Source organism: Dipodomys merriami, unplaced genomic scaffold (genome assembly GCF_024711535.1).
Source record: "Dipodomys merriami isolate MVZ:Mamm:240054 unplaced genomic scaffold, mDipMer1.0.p SCAF_7, whole genome shotgun sequence".
Classification (NCBI taxonomy): domain Eukaryota; kingdom Metazoa; phylum Chordata; class Mammalia; order Rodentia; family Heteromyidae; genus Dipodomys; species Dipodomys merriami.
The window spans coordinates 62,040,577-62,062,922 of NW_027206290.1; the positions used below are offsets into that span (position 1 = coordinate 62,040,577).

The 22,346-nt window shown below is 38.5% G+C and overlaps 1 protein-coding gene across 2 annotated transcripts in view; it reads right to left on the reverse strand.

Annotated features, from left to right (window-relative positions):
- Snap25 (synaptosome associated protein 25) overlaps nucleotides 1-22,346 on the reverse strand; it is an 80,005-nt gene that overhangs the window by 25,767 nt on the left and 31,892 nt on the right. For both annotated transcript variants that reach the window (XM_070006748.1, XM_070006747.1), the window contains exons 2-3: nucleotides 3,536-3,671; nucleotides 1,321-1,362 (exon numbers count right to left, since the gene is read on the reverse strand). In XM_070006748.1, the coding sequence (XP_069862849.1) occupies nucleotides 1,321-1,362; nucleotides 3,536-3,607 (114 nt within the window). In that variant the 5' untranslated portion in view covers nucleotides 3,608-3,671. The remainder of the gene's footprint in view (nucleotides 1-1,320; nucleotides 1,363-3,535; nucleotides 3,672-22,346) is intronic.

The window sequence follows — 22,346 nt, forward strand, 5'->3', positions numbered from 1 at the left end:
ACGTTACTAATGTTTGCTCCTCTGTCTTTTCTTATGACAAGCTTGGGGAGAGTAAGTCTATGTGAGAGCCCTACCAATATTCCTAGACTTAGGTACTTGCCTCCTTCTTGGTCCTCAAGTATTTCTGCATGACTGGTGTTCCCAGAACAGAGCAAAGAACACATTTCTCTTCATTTAGAGGTACAATGCTACTCTCTTGGGCCAATGCTGCTCTCCTGAAGGGGGGCAATTTATACTATGTTGCAGTCTCAAATCATCATTTTTAAAATACATTTTTAAAGGGAATTCATTGTTACCACCTTCAGCCTACTCCTCCTATGGCAATTTATGTTTAGCTGTATTTTATTCATAGGTGAGAACTTGGGCTACAGATATAAGGTAAGGGGTCAGCTCCTATAGTGTAAGAGGTAGTTCCTTCCTTTTAGCCTTTGAAAAATTTGTGAGGTGAATAGGCTTATTTAATTGTTCTGCCAGAGAAAGCTCAAGTGCTCTGAAAATGATAATCGCATATGAATTTATACATTAATAAGCAGTAGGACTGAAAGTGTACCTGAAACAGCATTCACTGAATAAAAACCATTAGGCTTGTTTTATTAGGTGAAGATAAATATAGTCCAACCCATTCTTTTTCCACTTCATCTCTCCCAATGGGCACGTTCAATTAATCCATTTATTCTTCCTGGTTGACTGCTGCTCTACCAAGTTGGAATGAGTGAAGCTTATTGCAAATGTTCTTTGGATTCCATTATTGCTCTCTGCCCTATTTTACTAATTTAAAAATAGTTTGGGAATTCATTAACTATGCTTCACAAATGGATGTATAACCCAGACTCAGGAATATAAAAGAGCTTTTATATTTTAACACTAGATTTAATTTTTTCTGCTTTTTTCCCATTAAATTTTAGTATCTGAATCTAAAATAGAGTTCTATTTTTTAAAGGTATATACATGATTAAAATCAAAACAGAATTTCCATTGTGGTAAGCGATGGGCATCACTGTCATTAGAAATATATTATTTAAGTAGATAGTTCCTTAATAGATTAAAATTTCCTCTCATTTGCTTAAAGTGATTCAACCTTCAGTGATTCTTGTTTCTCTGTATTTCACACTACAAAGATGGTCTGAGCTACCAAGGAGAGGGGATTTACCTTGACTGCTACCTGGCAACTAAAATGCATCATCTTCATTTGGAAGCTTCCTAATAGCTACATTTAAAGTGGAAGCAACTGGATCATGGCCTAGGGAAAGGAATTAGGGAGTAGAAAAATAACAGCATGAGGGAATTGTTCCTTTATTTTAAAATACAGTCCCTCCTTACCTCTTCAACCAGTTGCAGCATACGACGGGTACTTTCCAGTGACTGAAATTTGAAAAAAAAATCATAAACATTATAAGTGAAAGAAGCAGAGATTTTGGAACGTCACAAATACATTCTTCATTCAAGAAACAAAAGGGTCTTTATCACATATTAGTTTAAATTTGCAACTGAAACAAAAAATGTCTTTCTATTCTCAATCTCTTTTCTATCAGGTTTTCTCTACACAATCACATTCCCTAAAGCAATTACATGAAAGTTTATTTTCATAAAATCAAAACCATATGAAACCAAGCTTGATATCAAAGACAAAGTAATCTGGAAAAGATAATTTTGTATGCTCAGGATGCATGAAAAAATTATCTCAAATACTCTAAAGACTAATTTGGCCTCCCTAGGCTAGGAATATTGAATATTAAACACAAACATAATTTTTCATGAATTAAGATGAGTATAACATCAAGTTTCTTCTTACAAAGCTCATAGAAATACAATTGGAGGTTGTTATCAATACAAATTAAACTGTCGCCTTAGGGTGATAAGATCAAGCATGTTTGGAGTAACTAGCCTATAAGAGACAGCTGAAATAATTATCTGTATTCTTAGATAAGGGAAATTGTGATGGAAAGTCCCTCAGGCACAGTCTTGTCATTTTTTTCAGCTCCTTTGACACTCCCATAACCCAATTCCCAATGTGATTTCTCAAAGCCATGATTTTTAAGTGAACAAACTTATTTTAGGCAAGATTTTTCAAGAACCTGGAAGATGGTAATTTTTCCTGGAAGAGATTTGTGAAATAGAAAGAATGTAGTGGTATGTCAGAAAATGTCTAACAATTGGCTGTCTAGAAAATAATAAAAAATTCATTTACAGGTCTTCAAGTTTATTGTTTTACTGATATAAAGGATGAATAGCACAGGATTCACAAATAATATAATATAATACAATATGGGTTAGTTTTTCTTTTGTTTTCTTCTTTCTTTCTTTCTTTCTTTCTTTCTTTCTTTCTTTCTTTCTTTCTTTCTTTCTTTCTTTCTTTCTTTCTTTCTTTCTTTCTTTCTTTCTTTCTTTCTTTCTTTCTTTTTTGCTGGTGCTGGGGTTTGAAATTAGGGCCTAGGCACTGTCCCTGAGCCTCTGTGCTCAAGACTAGTGCTCTATCTCTTGAGTTATAGCACCATTTCTGACTTTTTTTTTTTTTTTTGAGTAGTTTATTGGAGAGAAGAGCCTCTCAGGGACTTTTCTGCTTGGGCTGGCTTCAAACCATGATCCTCAGATTTCAACCTCCTAAGTAGCTAGGATTTGGATGTGAGCCAGCACCTGGCCTTTAGGTCACTTTTTGTTGTAAATTTCACTTAGCCAATGGATTCTCACTGGAAGCTCCTCTTGACTTTTTTTCCCTGAATTCTGTCTTTATTGCTAATTGTGTGAGGAAAGAGTGTAGTTAGGGCATGCATGTTGATTGGATAATTTCGTTTGTCTTCATGAGTAAAAGAAAAATGAAATAATGAAGTCATGCATTAGAACTCAAACCAAAGAGGAAAGAGATCATAAAATCAGTTTCCAGAGGATGGATGATTTCCTCAATATTCGGTATGATTCTTAGTGTTATGGCAATATTCTTTTAAATGTGATCCACATTACTAATATTTCACTAATTATTTGTGAACTGTAATCAACAAAAGCATAACTAAAGCTCCCATGTGTGGTATTTGTAGATTCTGTTTTGTAAATCTTGCCCTGCCTGAGTTCTAACTGGGTTAATGATGTCACTGAATGTGGAACTGGGAAGACCCATGGTGGGCAATTCCATGATACTCCCAACCCATAGATGAAATGGTTGGAAATAACTCAAGAGCACAAACAGTAATAGAATGTAGTAATGTAGTAAAAAGTAATGGATTTTGAGAATGTAGTGCTCTTGATTTCAGCAGAATCCGTGTAATTGTCAGGTTATATAATTCAATTTTAATAATAGCCGTGCTTAGCAACCAGTTTGAAGAGTGTTAACAACCAGCTCCAAGAACTGAACCAGATGCAGCACACTGTAAGACAGGGTCAAGACAGTTTTTCTTAGATGACATAGAAAGATTTCTAGAAATCAAGAGTGTAAGCCAAAACATTAATGATTTGAATACAGGTTTTATAATCAACCTGTCTTAGTCTGCAGATGATTTAGCTATAAATCTTGTCACTTTTCTTTTTCTGGATCTCTTCTTACCTCATCAGCAAGCTGGTCAGCCCTCCGCTGCATCTCCTCCAGCTCATTGCGCATGTCCGCATCTTCGGCCATTGTAGTGGTCGGGGGTGGCTGGGTGCCTAGACCCAGGAATCAACGATGGATTTGGTCACAGAACCTGTGAAGAAGCAGATTTGAAGATGTGTGGGTTTTTATGAGTCCATGTAGGTGTCTGCAAAGGCTAGAAGATCTAAGAGGCTCACAGTACTGCCCTGGCTGGAAGGTATACTCAGACGGGTGCAAAAAATTAGGCCATTTCTGCAAAGATGACAGGAATGCATATTTGATGATTTCATGCACAAGATAGATACCTGTCTACATATATATATATATATATATACACATATATATGTATATATATAGAGAGAGAGACAGACAGACAGACAGACAGACAGACAGATTCCTCACTCTTTAGATCAGACTGGCCTATAACTGACAACTTTCCCCACCCCACCATCTCAAGGTTTGAAGTATAGGCATATGCCACTTTTTCATATGAAGTATTTTCACTTTTATTTATTTATCTGTTTTGTGCCGGTACCGGGGCTTGAACTCAGGGTGTGCATGTACCCTTTAGCTTTTTCACTTGAGGCTGGTATTCTACCACTGGAGCCACAGCTCCACTTCCTGAAGTATTTTGAAAGACACAAACCAAACAAGGATGGAGAATAATGGGATAAAGGCAAACAGTTCTAGATTAGTATACCTTTAACTTCACAATTTCTTTTTATTTTATTTTTAATGGCTTTATAGAGATATAGTAAGCATACCACCAACCCCACATTTTTGTAGTGTGAAATTTAAAAGATTTGAGCATGTGTAGACACTCAGGAACCCATGAACACAATCAGGAAAATAAAAAACGTTCATTGCTTCCAAGAGTTTCCTTATTCTCTTTGTAATCTTACCCAACCACTCCATTCCACCCATCCCCACCCCATCCTCAAGTCCAGCAAAGTACTCTTTCCTTTCTGTCCCTTCATATGGCATTTCCTGGAATGTCATACACATAGGTGTGCTTTTTTGGGAGGAGGAGTGGCTCCTTACACTTGGTATAATTATTTTGAGATCATCCATGTGGCAGCACGCATTAGTAGTTCATTCTGGTTTTGTTGTTGAATACAATGCCATTATTATATGGCTTTCTCAACTGCTAAGACTGAATTCCTCTGAAACTTTAATTTGGTACATGCTACTAGAATTTTTTTTTTCAGTGTTATCAGTCTTGTGAAACAAGTCTTACTATTTAGGGTTCTTGGATTGGAAAAATCCTAATGTGAAACTTCTCTGGAGATAACAAACTTCACAGATCTTTTCTACTCTGTGATTCTTGGACAAAGTGTTAAGCACAAAATCACAGCCAAGAGAAGAAGAAGAAAAGTTTCAGGGTTGCATTTTGCTACTAGCATTAAGAAAATCTAAGCTTATGCTATGTTAGTTTTATGGCTAGCTTGTAAACAAAATTGACAGAACATGGCTCTCTGCTCATGGTATAACACTGTAAATGCTTTGTGCTTTCCTTAAATACAGGTCTCTAGTTTAGAAATTAGTGACCTAGGAAACAGAAACTGGAGAGAATTTATTACAAGACAATTGAACCTTAAGATAAATAGGAACAAATTCCAATGATCCCCTGAGAGGCAGGAGATATACCCTCTAGAATAAAATGGTGGATCATTGGGAAAGTTGGGTGGTTTATGGGCCAGAGCTTCTTGGAGTGGGCAAGAGCTTTAATATCTGAAAGACCAAGTTGAACTGTTGGCTCTGGCACTCAGAATCCAGGTGACTCTGGATAAGTTCATTTTCTTCTCTGAGTCATCGTTTCCTCAACAAGACAAACCATACTGATCTCAGATGTTTGTTTAAGGGAATAAATTCCGAAAGTTCCTGTCCACTTTGGAAGAATTGGGGTTTAATATTCTGAAAGCTTGTTCATCCAGAATAATCCCCATACATTTTGCAAAAAGAAAAAGAAAAAATGGAATAAATTCAGGCTCTGTTAATTAGCTTGCCATTACAGTGTGCTGCTGTGGTACCTAGGGCCTCCAGAAAACTGAAACCAAGGGAACCAGAAGAATATGAAGTCTCCAGTCTCCAAGCAGCGTTTCTCTAAGGATTACCCGATGGGAACAAACAAGTTGCCTCTATCCTTGTGCTCCATCTTTGTGACTTGCCACTTCATTTCTTAGAGTTATATGTTCCTTCAGACCTGTCGTACATCTTAGATTTAGTTGCTGATGAATTTCGTGCATTCTCTCTCCCCTTCTCTCTCCTATCTCATGTGTTTCCTTGGCAATTTCCTCTCTAAGTTGCTATTCTCAGCCTGGGAAGAACAGCTGCGGGGGCTCCAGCAAACTGCACAGGACTGGTTGATGGGCAGGTGGCCTGCTGGCAGAGAAGCCATGTGGCAGATACTCTTGTTTTCATTACTTTCATGGTTCCCCACAGGAGCACCCACACCTTTGTCTCACTTTTAAATGTGGGCTTCTGTCTGCGGCTTTTAAGGAGAGCTGATGTTTTTGACAGGTTTTAAAAGCAAGAAAGGAATATCCACCTGCCAATGAGAACTGCTGGAGAGCAGGACTTGAGTGCATGTCCGGTCTACTGTTGGGATGTTCACTGTTTGATAAATTGTCCCACAGGCCCCAGATTTCATACATAATGCATATTGCACTGTAGGAGACAGGCACAATGGTGTAGAACACCAGTCATTTTGGTAGCTGAAACAGGAAGTTAACAATGAGTGGCATTTATTATCAAGGTGTCCTGGAACACTTCACTCCCAGTAGCACAATGAATTGCCATTCTGTGTTTTGCTGAGGTAGTGGTATGGTCCCTACCAGCCAAGATTGCTTAGTAGGTGAGGAAGGTAGGAAATAGAGTTACAGAAAATGATTCTTTGGGGCAGTGATGTAAAACAAACCCCCCTGTCCATTTAAGGCCCAATGGTGCTATGTTTGTAGTTGTTGTTCCAGTCCCGTGGCTTGAACTCAGGGCTTAGGTGCTGTCCCTGAGCTTTTTTTTTCCCTCAAGGCTAGCACTCTACCACTTGAGCCACAGCTTCACTTCCAGCTTTTTGGTGGTTAATTGAAGGGAATAGTCTCATGAATTTTCCTGTCCAGACTGGTTTTGAACCATGATCCTCAGCTCTCAGACTCCTAAGTAGCTAGAAATATAGGTGTGATCCATTAGTGTTTGGCTGAAGACCCAATGGTATCTTGTTAATTATGTGAAACCACCAACACAGTGTGATGATCTGGCCCCTCACAGGGATTCACTTCATGTTAATTAATTGGTGAATGGATGATGACATGAAGTGTTGTATTCTTTTCTTATCATTATTTTTTTGGTGGTACTAGGTTTAGTACTTAGGGCTTTCTGCTTGTGAGGTAGGCATTTTCCACTTGAGCCATTTCACTTTATTTATTTATTTTTTTTTAATTTTTAAACACAGAGTCTTGTGTTTGCTCCCAAGCTGGTTTAGACTATAATCTTATTTCTGTTTCCCAATATCTGGGATGACAGACACATACTACAATATCTTGCTCTTTTTTTTTTTTTGGCTGGCTGGTCATGGGGCCTGAATTCTAGGCCTAGGCACTGTCCCTCAGCTCTTCAGCACAAGGTTAGTCCTCTACCACTTCAGCCACTGCACCACTTCTGGCTTTTTTCTGCCTATGTGGTGCTGAGGAATTGAACCCAGGGCCTCATGCATGCAAGGCAAGCGCTCTGCCACTGGGCCACCTTCCCAGCCCTATATCTTGCTTTTTATTTATGGGTTGAGATCCTGTGAACTTTTTTCCTGGGTGAAAGACTTTAACCAGTGATGCTCCTGATCTTTGCTTGCTGAGTAGCTGGGATTATAGGTGGGAGCCACTATGCCCACCTAGATTGCTATATTCTGACAACAGTTTCAGAATTAGGGGGGTTGAGGAGGGAGTCAGCTGGGGATAGAACTCATGCCCCTATATATATTGGGTCTGGTCGTGGGGCCTGAACTCTGGGCTTGGTTGCTGTCCCTCAGCTCTTCGGCTCAAGGCTAGCACTCTAGCACTTGAGCCACAGCGCCACTTCTAGCTTTTTTCTTTTTGCTTATGTGGTGCTGAGGAATTGAGCCCAGGGTCTCATACATGCAAGGCAAGCGCTCTACCACTGAGCCACTTTCCTAGCCCACTTTTAGGATATTTTTCAGGTAAGGACTCACATTTTTGCCTGAGCTGTCTCTGGACCCTGATTCTTTCAGCTCCGACTCTTAAGTAACAGGAGCTTTAGGCATTCACCACTACATCTGGGCCCAAATCAGCATCTTCAAGGACAGTCCTTCTGAACCTCCAACAGGAGTCAGAATCACCAGAAACCTTGCTGACAGGTTGCTGGGACCCAGTCTCAGACATCCTGCTTTGTCTGGCATGAGGTAGGGGTCTGAGATTCTGGATTTCTAACAAGTGCCTTGCTGCTGGATCACAGATCACACTCCATAAAACCCTTTCCTCTAGAACATCAGCAACTGTCACCAGGCAGTGTGGGGAAGAGGCTCCAGGGTTAGAAAGACTGGGAAAACAGTGGACTAAATAAACCAGGAGCTTTAGGTGGCACTTAGGGTTCATGAGCCAAATCTAGTTTTGCTATCTGTTTTCACTTTGGACTTGAGCTAAAGATGTTGTCTTTACATATTTTTTTAATGGTAAAAAGACTTGGAGCTGAAGAAACGTTTTGATGTGTGAAAAATTACATGAAATTTAAATTTCAAATTTCAGAGGTTATAAATAAAGTTTTTATTGGCACACACACTTGTCCATTGCTTATCTACTACTGACATTGGTATCTTTCATGCTACAAAGGCCCACAACGCTGAAAATATTTACTATTTGGCTCCAAAAGCATTTGTGAATTCTAGCTTAAAAAAGAAACAAAATTTAAAGAGAGGAGGAAACAGAAATTCTTAAGCATTCCTTATCTGTTTGTAATATCCCTAAGGCCCTGTATATATATACATACACATACACAGTATGGGGTATTATTTTCTGTTTGTATTTGTCTATAAAAACCCCTTTCATGGAGCTTCCTACGGTGTTTTCTGGGACACATTTTAAAATAAGAAATGATGCATAGAATGAAAACAGAAACTAGAAAAATGAATTTGCCTTTGATTGACTATGCCTTTGGGGTTTAAGATTGCAAATCTAGATTGAGTTCATCCAGTAAATTATGAAATGATGGAGTGCCCTCACAGCTCTCATGACCATTCTTATTTCCCTGTCTAGCTGCAGACAAAGATTCCCAATAGCCAACCAGTAGCAGTACTGGGCTGTTTATAGGACAGACACAGCTATCAGAACTATCTGTCACTATTGAGATAATGACACACAATGGGGAAGCTGAAGTTACTTTTTATTTCAAGGGTAATTTGTAGATCTCTGCATCTACTATTGCTCCATGCAAATCTATTTGCACCTCTCATTAGACAGGAAGTGCTATAGTTTGGAACCAGAAAGCCCCCTCCCCCCCCCCACAGTCTGGAATAAGCTTGGTCCTCAGCATAGCACTACTAGAATGTTGTGGAACTTTCCCAAGGTGAGGCTTAAACTGGATGCTGATGATTCATGCCTGTAATCCTAGATACTCAGGAGGCTGAGATCCAGAGACTTGTGGTTCAAGACCAGTCTTGGCAGAAAAGTCCCTTATATTCCATTTCTAAATAACTAGCAAAAAGCAGAGCTAAAGGCATGGCTGAAATGGCACAGTGCCAGCATGGCAAGTGCAAGACTCTGAGTTCAAACCCCAGTACTGCCAAAAAATACAGTGAAGCCTAGTGGACGAAAGGTAGGTCATTGGTGAGGGTGCATTTGAGAAGGGTACACTGCCCCTTCCTAGCCTCTCTGTTTTGCTTCCTGGTACCATCTGGTAAGCAAGTTCCTTTGTAATATGCCCCTCCATAGCCCAAAGCAACAAATCCTATCATTCATGGACTGAAATCTCTAAAACTTGTGAGCTAAAATGAATCTTTCATCCCTCTAAATTGATTACTTCAGGTATTTTGTCACAGTGATAGAAAGCAAACATGGGGCAAAATGGACTGCAGAGTGGTAGGGGGGTGGGGGGAGGGGGAAGGGATAGGGACAGGGGAGGGCAATTTCTTTATTTTAAAGGACTTACATCTTTAGGAGCATTAGTGTAAAACTTCCTGCTCACTACAGAATCTGGATTAAAATACTAGCTCAGTTCCAGAAAGAATAAGAATTGACTTTGGAGACAGAAGTGTACGATTTTCTGTTTACAAGGTGGACAGTGGTATTGCTACATACAGAGGTCATAGCAATTAGACCAAGAACCACGGAGCATGAATATCTTAGAAGAGGTGTCAGGGAGAGTACCTTGAGTTAATGCACTATTTCTTTCCATACTTTCTCATTCAGTTAAGAAAACAAACAAATCTATATGAATTGACACCCATTACCTGAGTGCCACAGAGTGCAAATCTACATTTGATGTCTGCCCACTGCTAATCATCTGAATGAACTTCTTCTCTTATGAATGCTTTCAGCTTTCTGGAAAACCACACTTTCAAATTCAAGAAAAGCCTACACATAACCAAGTCTAAAGAGGAACAAAGGGGCTTTAATAAACTATTCTCCTTACCTATTAATATGATCACGTTCACTACCACTGTTGTGGCCTACTTGCTGGACACCGCTGTATGTGTCTTCATATGGCAGCAATCTTACACAACTTACAATGACACACCTTGTGCATCCTATTCCTGTTCTCCCTTTGTGGACTAGGGCACTGAGACTTAGAGGCAGCAAATCAACACTCGCTCAATTTCAGATGAGGAGATTGGATCATTTCAACAAAAATCCCAGCATTCCCACATAATGCTTGTTAATATACTATTAGGGGTCAAACCAGAAACTTCACCAAAACAAAAACAAAAACAAACAAACAAAAACAGACCCAGTGGGTTTCTGGTTATGGCGGTACATGTCTATAACCTCAGCATTCAGGGAGATGGAGGCAGGAGGCTCAAGTGTTTGAGGCCTGTCTGGACCACATAGTGAGACTCTCTCTCAAAAGCAAGCAGGCAAGCAAGCAAACAAACCAAACCATGGGTTTGCATAGGAACTTTAATCTTTTGCTATTCCAGATGTATAATCCACAGAGCCACACCAGCCACACCTGGGTACTTCATAGAATGAAGCTCAGACCTGGTGGATCAGATTGTCTCCTGAACAAGACACTTAAGTATTACTAGTCTGGGAAGCAACCCAAAACTACAGGCTTGAAAAAGATAAAGTAGAAATTGACTTGCTTTGCACCCAAAAAACCATAGAGCTGGTAGGCAAAAGAGATTAAGTTTCCCATCACTGAGGATTCCACCTGTTTCCATTCTTGTGACACACACCATTATTTCATTGAGTTATAATTGCTTTGCCACTTATTAATTGTATGTATTTATGGAATGCAGAGTAATACATGTGTAATCACCAAAGCAGAGAGTATCATACTTTTGCATTCTCTAGTTTACAAGTCCTGAAGACTTCTAGCATTAATTCCTTCCCAAGAAGACTGAAATTCCATGGAGCCATGGACTCTAAGTGCCCCTGACAATGCCCTCCCCTGTACAGTGGAGGGGCAAACTGGCCAATGTCCATGAGGAGAAACTGTCTTTAATTCAGAAAGCTAGCAGAAATTGGTTATTTGAAAAGAATACAATTGATGTTTTCCTTTTCAAACTATTAATGCACATTCATGGTGTAAAATAGTAGGAATCATTATGACATCCTCAAATATAATGTAACATACTTCGATCATATCTGCTCAACATTTGCATGCCTATTCTCCCTTCCCTCCCAACCTGATTTCTTTTTTCTTCTCTAATAGAGTCACTACTTTTGTGTCATTTACTTTTATTTCTAGATTATACAGATGCAGGAAAACTCGCAATACTTGTCTTTCTGAGCCTGTTATTTTGTTTAACCTGACAATCAGTTCCATTCATTTTCCTGCAAATAACATGATTTTATTCTTCTTTATGCCGAATAATACTGTATTGTGTATATATACTGCATTTTCTTGATCCATTATCTAGTGATGAGCATCTAGGCTGACTCCATTCCTTGGCTTTTGGGAATAGCGTCGTGATGAACATGGGTGTGCAGGTTATCTCTGCTCTACGCTGACTTTGATTCCTTTGAGAATATGCCAAGGACATTTTGGGATATTTACTTAATATTTTCAATCTTCCCCAAATAACCATCTACGAATGCTAAAACTGATCCACAGAAAGCACTGTGGATTTTGAAAGTTGGAGATTATGGATAGTTCTGATAAATTCTTATTCCTCTGAAAATAATAATTAACATTTATGTCAGTGCTAAAGTAAGGATGAGAGCAAAAAATACTTTTAACAAATGATAATATGTAGCAAGGCTCTATTTGCACATCACGAATTATGGCCATTTAAAAATATGCCTCATAATTGTAAGTTTTTAAATTATAAACTTGGACTAAACTTGAATCTATGTTATTATATCTTGGACATACAAAATTCAATCTCCTGTTCAATAGTGGAAACCACTGGTTGGTATCAATTTTCTACTTAAATCAATACAGCATATTTCAAATATGAATACATGGACCTGAATGAAATGATTCATTATCTTGTATCCATTTTATACTTGTAATCTGATTAATGGATAAGTCACAACTGCTCACAACAGGTGCTTTTCTTGACTCAAAAGTTTTTAGTTGTTTGTTAAATACAAATTTCCAGATTTGTCACCTGTGGAAAAAGATTTATGAAAGTAAAAAATCAAATTTGCACTTTAACAAGCTTGGGTCTTATGCATGCCAGTTCAGGATATCTGTGTGTAGGATCACTTAGGGCTAAAGGTGTTTGCAAGTATCCAGTGGGACAATCCTATAACTTTATGATAAAACCCTCTAGGAACACAAGTTCTTGTCCCTCAGCATTTAGGAGGCCATCTTGATCAGAGATAGGACCTCTTTTGCTCCTTGCCAAGTTCTTTTCCATATGATGGCATAGTGTGTGCTAGGTTGAATATCATGAGTACATGTCTCACAGGAGTGTTTAACTGAAGAAACATCTTGAGTGATAGGTATTTCAATCAGCTCATAAAATGTTACTCTCTTCTTCAGAGTCTCTGAAGACAGGCACTGAGTCTGCTTTCTTTCAATGTTGGCTCATTTATTTTCCAAACCACCATTCCACCTAACTACCCCATTCTAGTCTGTCTATCTATCTATACATCCATCCACCCACTCTATCTATCTATCTATCTATCTACCTACCTACCTATCTATCTATCTATCTATCTATCTATCTATCTATCTATCTATCTATCTATCTATCTATCTATCTATCTATCTATCTATCTATCTATCTATCTATCTCTCTATCTATCTATCTCTCTATCTATCTATCTAATCTATCCATCCATCCATCCATCTAATCCTGATCTTGTTTCTTCTGAGGTGTGTCTGGCTTCTCCCAGCCTCCCATAGCCACTTCCAGACTTGGTAGAGCTGTCAGAGGTTCTGGCTTGGGTTTTATTCTTTAGGGTGCTGGGTCAGGGTGGCTTTGCATTGAAATGCAGCCAGCACTGGTATTTCTTAATTGCACCAGGGCAGCCAGCCACAACCAACACTGATTATGCCTTAATCTCTCTTTTTCAAAAATGCCAGTGTTTCTTTTTTCTGTTTTGCAAATGTGGCTAAATGGGTATTTAGCACTCTGGATTTTATTATACAACAGTTGTTGATTGTTTGCCTGGGAGTTGAAGCATGGTGCACTCACTGACCAGGAGAGAGGGAGGGACACAACCAACCAAACCTTGTCTCATTTATCCTTATCATAGTCAAAGAAAACCACAATTGGTTCATTCATTTAACAGCTTTTATTGAATGCTACTATTAGGAGAGCCACATCTAGCCCACAGCAGAAATGGAATAAAAGCCTCCCCCCAAAATGGCTCTAGAAGCCCTTTGTTTTCTGTCTGGTAGAGAACTAATGAACTAATGAAGATATTTGTCTTGTGAGGCACTTGGCTGGGTTCTTGGGAGATAGGCAGATATTGAACTATAACAAGTCTTTTCCTCTTCTCCTCCTCCTCCTCTTCCTCCCCCTCCTCTCCTCCTTCCCCCCCCCACTTTGGGTGATACCCTTGAGCTTTGTGCTCAAGACTAGTATTCTACCACTTAAGCCACAGTGCCATTTCTGGGTTTTTCTTTTTATAGATTATATGGAGATAAGAGTCTCATGGACTTTCCTGCCAGGCTGGCTTCAAACACCAATCCTTAGATCTCAGCCTCCTAAGCAGCTAGGATTACAGGCATAAACCATTGGTGCCTAGATATAACAAAAAAAATTCACTCTAAATAAAATGATTCTCAGGCAATGTGTTGGTGGTAGTTCAGGGAAGACACTTTGAGACACACTTTAATCTGATGACAAAGTCACCTGAGTTCTACCACTAGAAAATTGTTGTAGTTTGCTTGTGAGTCTTTTGTGTGTGTGTGTGTGTGTGTGTAAGTCCAGAGCTTGAGCTCAGGGTCTGGGCACTGAACCTTGTGCCTGTTTTGTAATGAATATTGACATGAAAGGAAGAACCCATTCTGAGATTTCTTTTCCTTCCAATATCTTGTTTCAGAGTCATGAAGGAAGAGGCCTATATAACACCATCTACTTCACATCTAATAAAATTATTACTGGAAATGACCAAACTGGTGGCAGACAATTTGCAACAGACTGCAAGGAACAAAACCATCGGCACTGAGAAGTTATAGGAAAAACAGAATCCAGCCAGATAAAGAACTTCCTAACAGATCTGCTTCATTTCCGGTTGGAAGATTAGAAATGAGTCTCCCATTCCTGTCATTATTCAAGGAGGGGCTGGCCAGTCAGCTGGTGGATTTTATCGGGCAGAATTCGTTTATGGGATGGGACACTGGATCAAGTAATATGTAAATTCCTTTCTATACCTGGGGTCTCTGGCTCTACCAAAGAAGGCAAGGCACATACATGATAATATTAACATTTTTTCTACCCACTCTTTCTTTTGGGGAAAGGTCTACCATGAATATCATCTTCTTGTAATATCTAGAGATTCACTATGAATCAAAGCAAAGCCACTCCCCAAGCCAGCAAACTCCCACGGAGGAACTAACAAATTCTCTTTTTGTAAGTAAGAGATAAAAAGATTCCACCCTAATTGTTATTCTTTAAATTAATCTGACAAAAGCAGAAAATGTCAGATAAGGTGATGTTAGGGAAATGAACCCTAAGATATGTATTCAAATGTTTTTTTCTTTCATGCGATTGTTTCTAACACATTTATAAGATTCTTTCTTTGCTGCTTTGTATGTCCCTCCCCCACAGTATAAACCCTGCTTTCACTGTATTTGATGTCGGTATAATTTGTGGAGGGGAAGGGGAAAAACAAATTGCTTAAATAGGGATACAGGTGGACTCATTGCAACAATGAGATGTACAAGTTATTATGTCGAAAACGAACTTTACAACTTTGGTGGGGGGGGAGGGGGAAGATGGGAAGGGATGGGAAGGGGAAACAAAGGAGGAGGCTACAATGCTTGATAAGAAATGTACTCATTATCTTGCCCATGTAATTGTAACCCCTCTGTACAGCATTTTCACAATAAAAAAATAAATTAATCTGGCAAGCTTATTAAAGTATCATGGTCATTTTACCTTGTTTTTACAATGCTCACCTTTGATTAATGTATATATATATATATACATTATATATATACATATTACATATATATATATATGTATATATATTGGGCCTTAGATAACATTTCTACTATGTCTGTCCTTGAAACCATGACCCAAGCAAACAATCTCAGTTCACACAAACCCACTACTTAACAACCAACTGAGCAGTTAAGCCAAGAGACTCACTGGAAAATGAGTTGCTCTTGAAACAAATTCACTGCAGAGTTGCTTTAAAAAGCAAAGCTCCTAGCTTACATTCTGGCATTTTTCAGATCATTAAGTACTTGACACAGAGTGGGAACATAAAAGGAGTCCCAGCCAAAGTGTCAGGAGTCCCAGCTGATGGCAGAAGAGTTCCAAATGATGATAAAGTGCTTCTGAAGTGATTGTGTAAGTCAATGGGGCCAGAAGACTGATTTGTAAAATTAGATTTACCCAAATCTCCATTTGCTTAAGATGAGTAACTAGCATGACTGTAACTGCTCCAATGTGAAAATTTCACTTTTCTCATTGCTCAATTTGTCGTTTGCTATCATTAACATGTTACAGGGTAAAAAAGCACTTTGCATCAGACCTTGTGGGCAAAAGGCTCCAGCAGTTTTGTAGACCAACTAGAGAGCATTTCCTTTAAAGCCAGAAAGCTTTCTACACATTCTAGAGAGTGGATTTACAGACCAGGGGAAATGAATATTTTAAAGACATCTGAAAGTTATTTCCATCATTGCGTTCTATAAAGCCTTCCCAAGGTACATTCTGGTTTTTTTTACTTGCAATTTTCTCACAGTTTTCTGATATCAAATATAAAATATCTATATAATCCAGGAAGAGTTAAAATTCATCTTTCTAGTTTTCCTCAATGGTTATTTTAGTTTAACCTTTTAATTTTGTTAAATGTATCTTGATGTATATATGGTAAGAGTTAAAAAACTAAAATTGGTATTCTTCTAAGCAGCTCCTTCTCCACATCATTTATTGAATAATCCTTTCTTTGTTAGTTTATGACTCTAAGAAGTTTAAATAAGAATATGTAGGTTAAATAACTGTGCTTTGCACTAGTGAGTGGATTTCAGACTACTTAGGAACAAGGCTTAAACTGCTAACAAATTAGCTTAAATATATTTTTATCTGAATTTTAACCATCATTCTTTTTAGAGATGCTTCATTCTGGTTTTAATTCTCACTCATTTATAGAACACTTAGGTGTTGAAAAACAACCCAGAGCTCATCCTCTGTAAGATGCCTTTAATCTGTTTGCAAGCAGCTTGTAGCTTTGCCAGTGACAGGCCAGTGAATCCATCTGCTCTACTTTAAACATTTGCCTCTAACATTGCATATATCCTTGCTTTCTCTATGAGGAGAGAGGTTTTTTTCTATGTAATGTCCCATATTGATCGATTACCAGTTCTAAATCTAGTTAGATTTCTTTTCAGAATACTGTTATTTACTCTTAATTTGTGTATGGCTAAGTATTTTAAGACAAAATTATATTCTCATCATTCTGTTTTTAATAACCTGACTTAAAATTAGTACATGAAGCGCAGAGTTAGCAATATCACCACACACAAAGGAAAAGAAAGCTAACATTTTCTGTTTTGGGGTAAAATTGAGGGTTGAGAAAGTAGTAGGCTGCTCTCTCTCACCAGCCAACCCTGACATAAATCTATGTGCAAGAGCTTTATAGAAGGAGACCAGAAAGGGAAAGAAGTAGATGAAGAAAAGGGAAAGAAGCCATGCAAGGGAGATTCCCACCTTCCAAGAACTCTAAGGTCTTAAGTGCATTTCGGAGTATGTCCTACCTGTAGACCAGGTTGTTGAACTTTTAGATTACCCCATTAGCCAGTCATTGGCTAAAGCACTACAAAAACTCCCAGGCATTTCTGTTCCCCTATATCACGGGGGAGGCAGCCCTTTGTATGAGTAAGGACACAGTTGGGTTCTAGCTAAGCATGCAGAAGCTGTGGCACAGACTGGTAAGAGATTCTAGGGGAGCTCATGGTAGATCTGTAGTGCCTGTGTTAGGATCCTTCTAGAGATGAACCTGACATGAAGACTGAACAGCACCCCAGAATTAGGGAAGAGCCATCTTCTTGAAAACAGGTGGTAAGCCATCTGTGTGCTCTGTGGGAACAGGAGAGCACATCCTGATTAGGGAACACTGCCAGTCAGCAGGGTAGAAGGCCTAGCCAAGCCACCCTGAAAACTGCCTGGCCTACCCCTTTGCAGGTGTCAAGCTCTTTTCTCCAGGGCAGAGGGTGTAGTATATATAGACAACAGAACATATTTATATCATTAAGCTACTCACACACACATACACACATGCATGCACGCACGTATATAGTCATCAGATAACTTGTATTAGTACCCCAGATATACCTTTGGAGTTATTGCTGATATCCCAGAGAGGATGTCTGGTGCATATACAAGTTACATTTTCAACTCTCATTATTCTGAGAAGTCCATCAACATTGCTGAGTCTTGTTGAAGGTGTAGGACCATGTCTAGTCATTTGTCCAAAGGCTTAGGTAATAATAGGGAATGATCACTGAGAGTTGAGTGCCAAGCAAGCACTGTTTGGATCTTTGTATGTGATAACTCCTTGTAAGAGCCACAACAATTCCATGTGAAGTGAGTGCCTTTATAACTCCCATTTTATAGGGAGAAAAATAAGGCATCGAGGGATTAAATAAATGGCTCAAGGATCATGTAGTTAGTAAGTGACAGAGTTGAGAAATTAATATAAACAATCTGAATCCAGTATCCTTGCCAGTGACCACAATACTGTGCATAAGACCTAAGTACTTATTAATAGATTCTAGATTTAAAGAATAAAGAATCCCATAGGGATTTAGCTCAGGGCTTGGTGAATAAATGTAGCCCTAAAAGTTAGAACCCACTTTGACTCTCATGTTCTATTATTATTATTACTACAGCTGCTATTAATTATTATTAAATTTTAAATGGCTGTAAAAAGGGCCTCAATTTAGCATGTCCATTTATATGTACAATGCACATTTCTCTCTCTCTCTCCTTCTCTCTCTCTCTCTTTCACTCTGTGTGTGTGTGTGTGTGTGTGTGTGTGTGTGCTAATCCTAGGGCTTGAACTCAGGGCTTGGGCTCTGTCTCTGAACTTCTTTTGCTCAGACTAGTGCTCTACCACTTGACCCACAGATCCACTTCCAGCTTTTTTGGTAGTTTAGTGGAGATGAGAGTCTCACAGACTTTTCTGTGCAGAATCCTGTTGGATTTGAACTGCAATCCTCAGATCTCAGCTCTCAGCCTCCTGACAGGGTGAACCACTGGCACCCAGCTCTGACAATGTATCTTTCATCATTCTTCTCCACTCTCCCATCTATCTTACCCCTACCCATTTCCTCAAGTCTCCTAGCTCCATTTTCATGCCATATTTAAGTATTATGACTATATTAGAAACCATTCCTCTTCCATTCATTTGTTCCCTCTGGAGCCCTTTTCTATCACCCCATTCAATCAAGATATGTTTCAGCTTCCTGGTATTCATCATATTAAAGTGTCTGTTAATTGCTCAAAGGGGGTCTTGCATTATTTATTTAATCATAGTAATAGGTCTACAAGATCTATTTACTAGGTCCAATTTGTTTCAAGAAAGACTATCTGAGCCTTTGGGAGGATAAAATACTTTTCCTATAGTTGCACAATTCATAGGTCTCCAAAATCTAAGTCTCTTAGACTCTAGAATAACTTTTAATTAGTATTATGAAAATGTAACCCAAAACTTCAAAGTAGAACAAAAAGATGAAATCATTATTATACATTATACTGGAATGTTGAATAGCTTTAGGGCAATACCTTCAAACACATCCAAGGATTTTCTAGTTTTGTAGGAGTTTGTAACGTCCCTGGTTTGCTAGTTTTTTTTTTCTTCAAACAGCTTTTTTGAAGTATAATTGATGTACATAAATGCCCATATTTAATGCACATCATAAAACCAGACAGATACTGCCATGAAAAAGTTACCACAATGCAAATAATGAACCTACCTATCACCCCAAAAAGTTGTTTCTTATTTACTCTTGATTAGAAACTAAACCATTAACTTAAACATTACCTTATAGAAAACGGAACAAATGACTTTGGTTCAGTAAAGATTCAAACGACTTATCTCTAGTAGAAAGGATACTCTCAGGGGCTATAGTTTTATTAATTAATAGGATATTAGTCAGTTCTGAACTCATTTTTTTATTGTGAAAATACTGTACAGAGGGGTTACAATTACATGGGCAAGATAATGAGTACATTTCTTATCAAGCATTGTAGCCTCCTCCTTTGTTTCCCCTTCCCATCCCTTCCCATCCTCCCCTCGCCCCTCCACCCAATCCTCCCTGCTCCCCCCACCGAAGTTGTAAAGTTCATTTTCGACATAACAACTTGTACATCTCATTGTTGCAATGGGTCCACCTGTATCCCTATTTAAACGATTTGTTTTTCCCCTTCCCCTCCACAAATTATATCGACATCAAATACAGTGAAAGCAGGGGTTATACTGTGGAGGAGAGACATACAAAGCAACAAAGAAATAATCTTATAAATGTGTTAGAAACAATTGCATGAAAGAAAAAAAAACATTTGAATACATATCTTAGGATTAATGAAATGAACAATTGTTTTCCATGAAGAAGATTTGTGGAACTCTAGCTGGTTCTAGAAGGTCATGGAAAGCATATTAGAAAATCAGCTTGTGAATCTTATAAGTGTGCACAGAATTTGCTTCTCAAGTCTCTCTGGGCTCCTGCTCTCTTCATCCCCTGAGATTTGAGATTTCCTTTTTGGTGGCTGCACAAACGCTTAAAAATTTCCATAAACTCACTTTCAAGGAGGAAGTGTTTTTGACAAACAGGCTTTTCTGGGCCTGTAGCATTTAGCAAGAACCTCAAGGGGATATGAAGGGTGAAAATGAAAGATTCCATGAATAACACAATGAGAATGTGAAAGCCACCTAGGAAAGGTTAGTCTGCTTCAATCACAAGTGGAATGTGTCTCCCTTCAAATAGATTTATGTGTTCTCTTTTGGAAGGAGCAGCAGGTTTGTTAATATTTTCCAAAGAATAAGATTTCTTGCTTATTAATCATCACTCTCTTAGGAACAAACCAAATGCTTATCTACTTACTTTTACTGTAATCCTCCAAATGTCGGTTATTGCATTTGCTATAACATTACCCTTCAGCCTGCTCCTGCCTTCTCTACCTGGACAGCTCCACACAGCCTTCAAAAGTCAATGCAAATAGTAGCTGCTGAGGAAGCTGCAGGTCTGAGCCATTGTCTCCTCTGGACTCACCTATGGCTTTCAGCATTCTGTGCTGGTACTTCCTGCTACATTGTCTTCAATGGTTTCCCAATATACTGTGACAGATCCTCAAAAGAAACTCAACCCTACTAGCTACTCAGGAGGCTGAGACTGAGGATCAAGGTTCAAAGTCAACCCAGTCAGGAAGTCCAAGAGACTCTTATCTCCAGTTAACCAGCAAAATTCTGGAAGTAGAGCTGTAGATCAAGTGGTAGAGTACTAGCCTTGAGCTAGGATAGTGCCTATGCCCAGAGATCAAGCCCTAGGATAAACAACAACTGAAAAAAATAAACAAAATCTGGTTAGTCTAATGCCCAGCTTAGAGAAAGTATGAAATATAATTCTGAGTACAAAGACTATTACTCATTTCTGTTAAATAAAATATAAAGGAGGCCATTGGTTTGTGTTGAGCTGCTGCATGAGGCCATAAAGATTGAACCAAGACAGTGCTATTTCTACTACAGTTCCATATCACAAAGCCAAAACTAAGTTGTTTATTAGAAGTTCCACGAAATCAAGAACAAGAGGGATATCAGCCAAGTCTGAAAACAAGCTAGTTATAACTGTACTGTGTTTTTACCCTGTAAGAAGAATAACATTGAAATAACCAACACACTGATTATTCTCTTCTCTTGCTTTCTTCTATGCCTCTGCTCATAAAGCTAATTTCTTTTGCTCATTGGAGCATATATTCTACTTTATGGAATGAGGTTTTGCCTAATTCTAGAATCTCAAGTAAAGGCCAGTTAACATTTTCAGACTGAATTTGTTATAATTTTGTCTTTTGGGATTTCTTTATGATTTTTATTGTTGCTGTTGGCATGATATTGGACCTTCATATTTGAGTATATGTGTTTCTTAATTGTTTCCTGAAGACTTTTGACACCAAGCATTTTTTAACCACTTAATACAAGGTGATCTCATTTAATGTCAGCACACTAACAGTTCTTTGGAAAATAAACTAAGTAATTTTAAGAATTGCACACACACACACGTACACACACACACACACACACACACACACACACACACACACACACACACACATATATTTACTTATTAAACCTGGTATCCTAGAAGACAAATGTGCTGATGGTAGGTGTGTGTTGAAGCAATATTTTAAGGGTATATATCCAGAAGGTTTACAGGTCATTCCTGGTCATTCCAACATCATCTATGTAGGATTTGGTTCAGAAACTTTGGTGGTATACGATATGATCAGAGGCTACTGGTTCTAACTAAACAGGAGGCAACCCAGTACCTTACATAATTACATTTACTTAGACTAAGTGAGTGGACTTGAGTTGAAAAGTAAGTTTTAGAGAGAAGGGTTAAGAATGAGAATATAGAGTAAATTTAATCTGCTCTGTAAATACACAATGAAACTCTTTTGCTCAATTAATTTGTGCTAATAAAATTTTTTTAAAAGTAAATTTTAAAAAATATGTACTCTGTTACTTGAGCTGATCCAAAACTTTGGCTAAGTAGCAGGGTATAAAATTAACCCTCAAAAATCGATGGCTTTTCTGTATGCCAACAACAAGAAGAATGCGGTTGAAATCAGGAAAGCAACTCCTTTTGTAGTAGCACCACAAAAAATAGAATACCTAGGAGTTAACTAAAGAAGTGGAATCTATGATGAAAACTCTAAAAACCTGAAAAAGGATATTAAAGCAGAATTTAGGAAGTGAAAAAACCTCCCATGCTCCTGGATTGG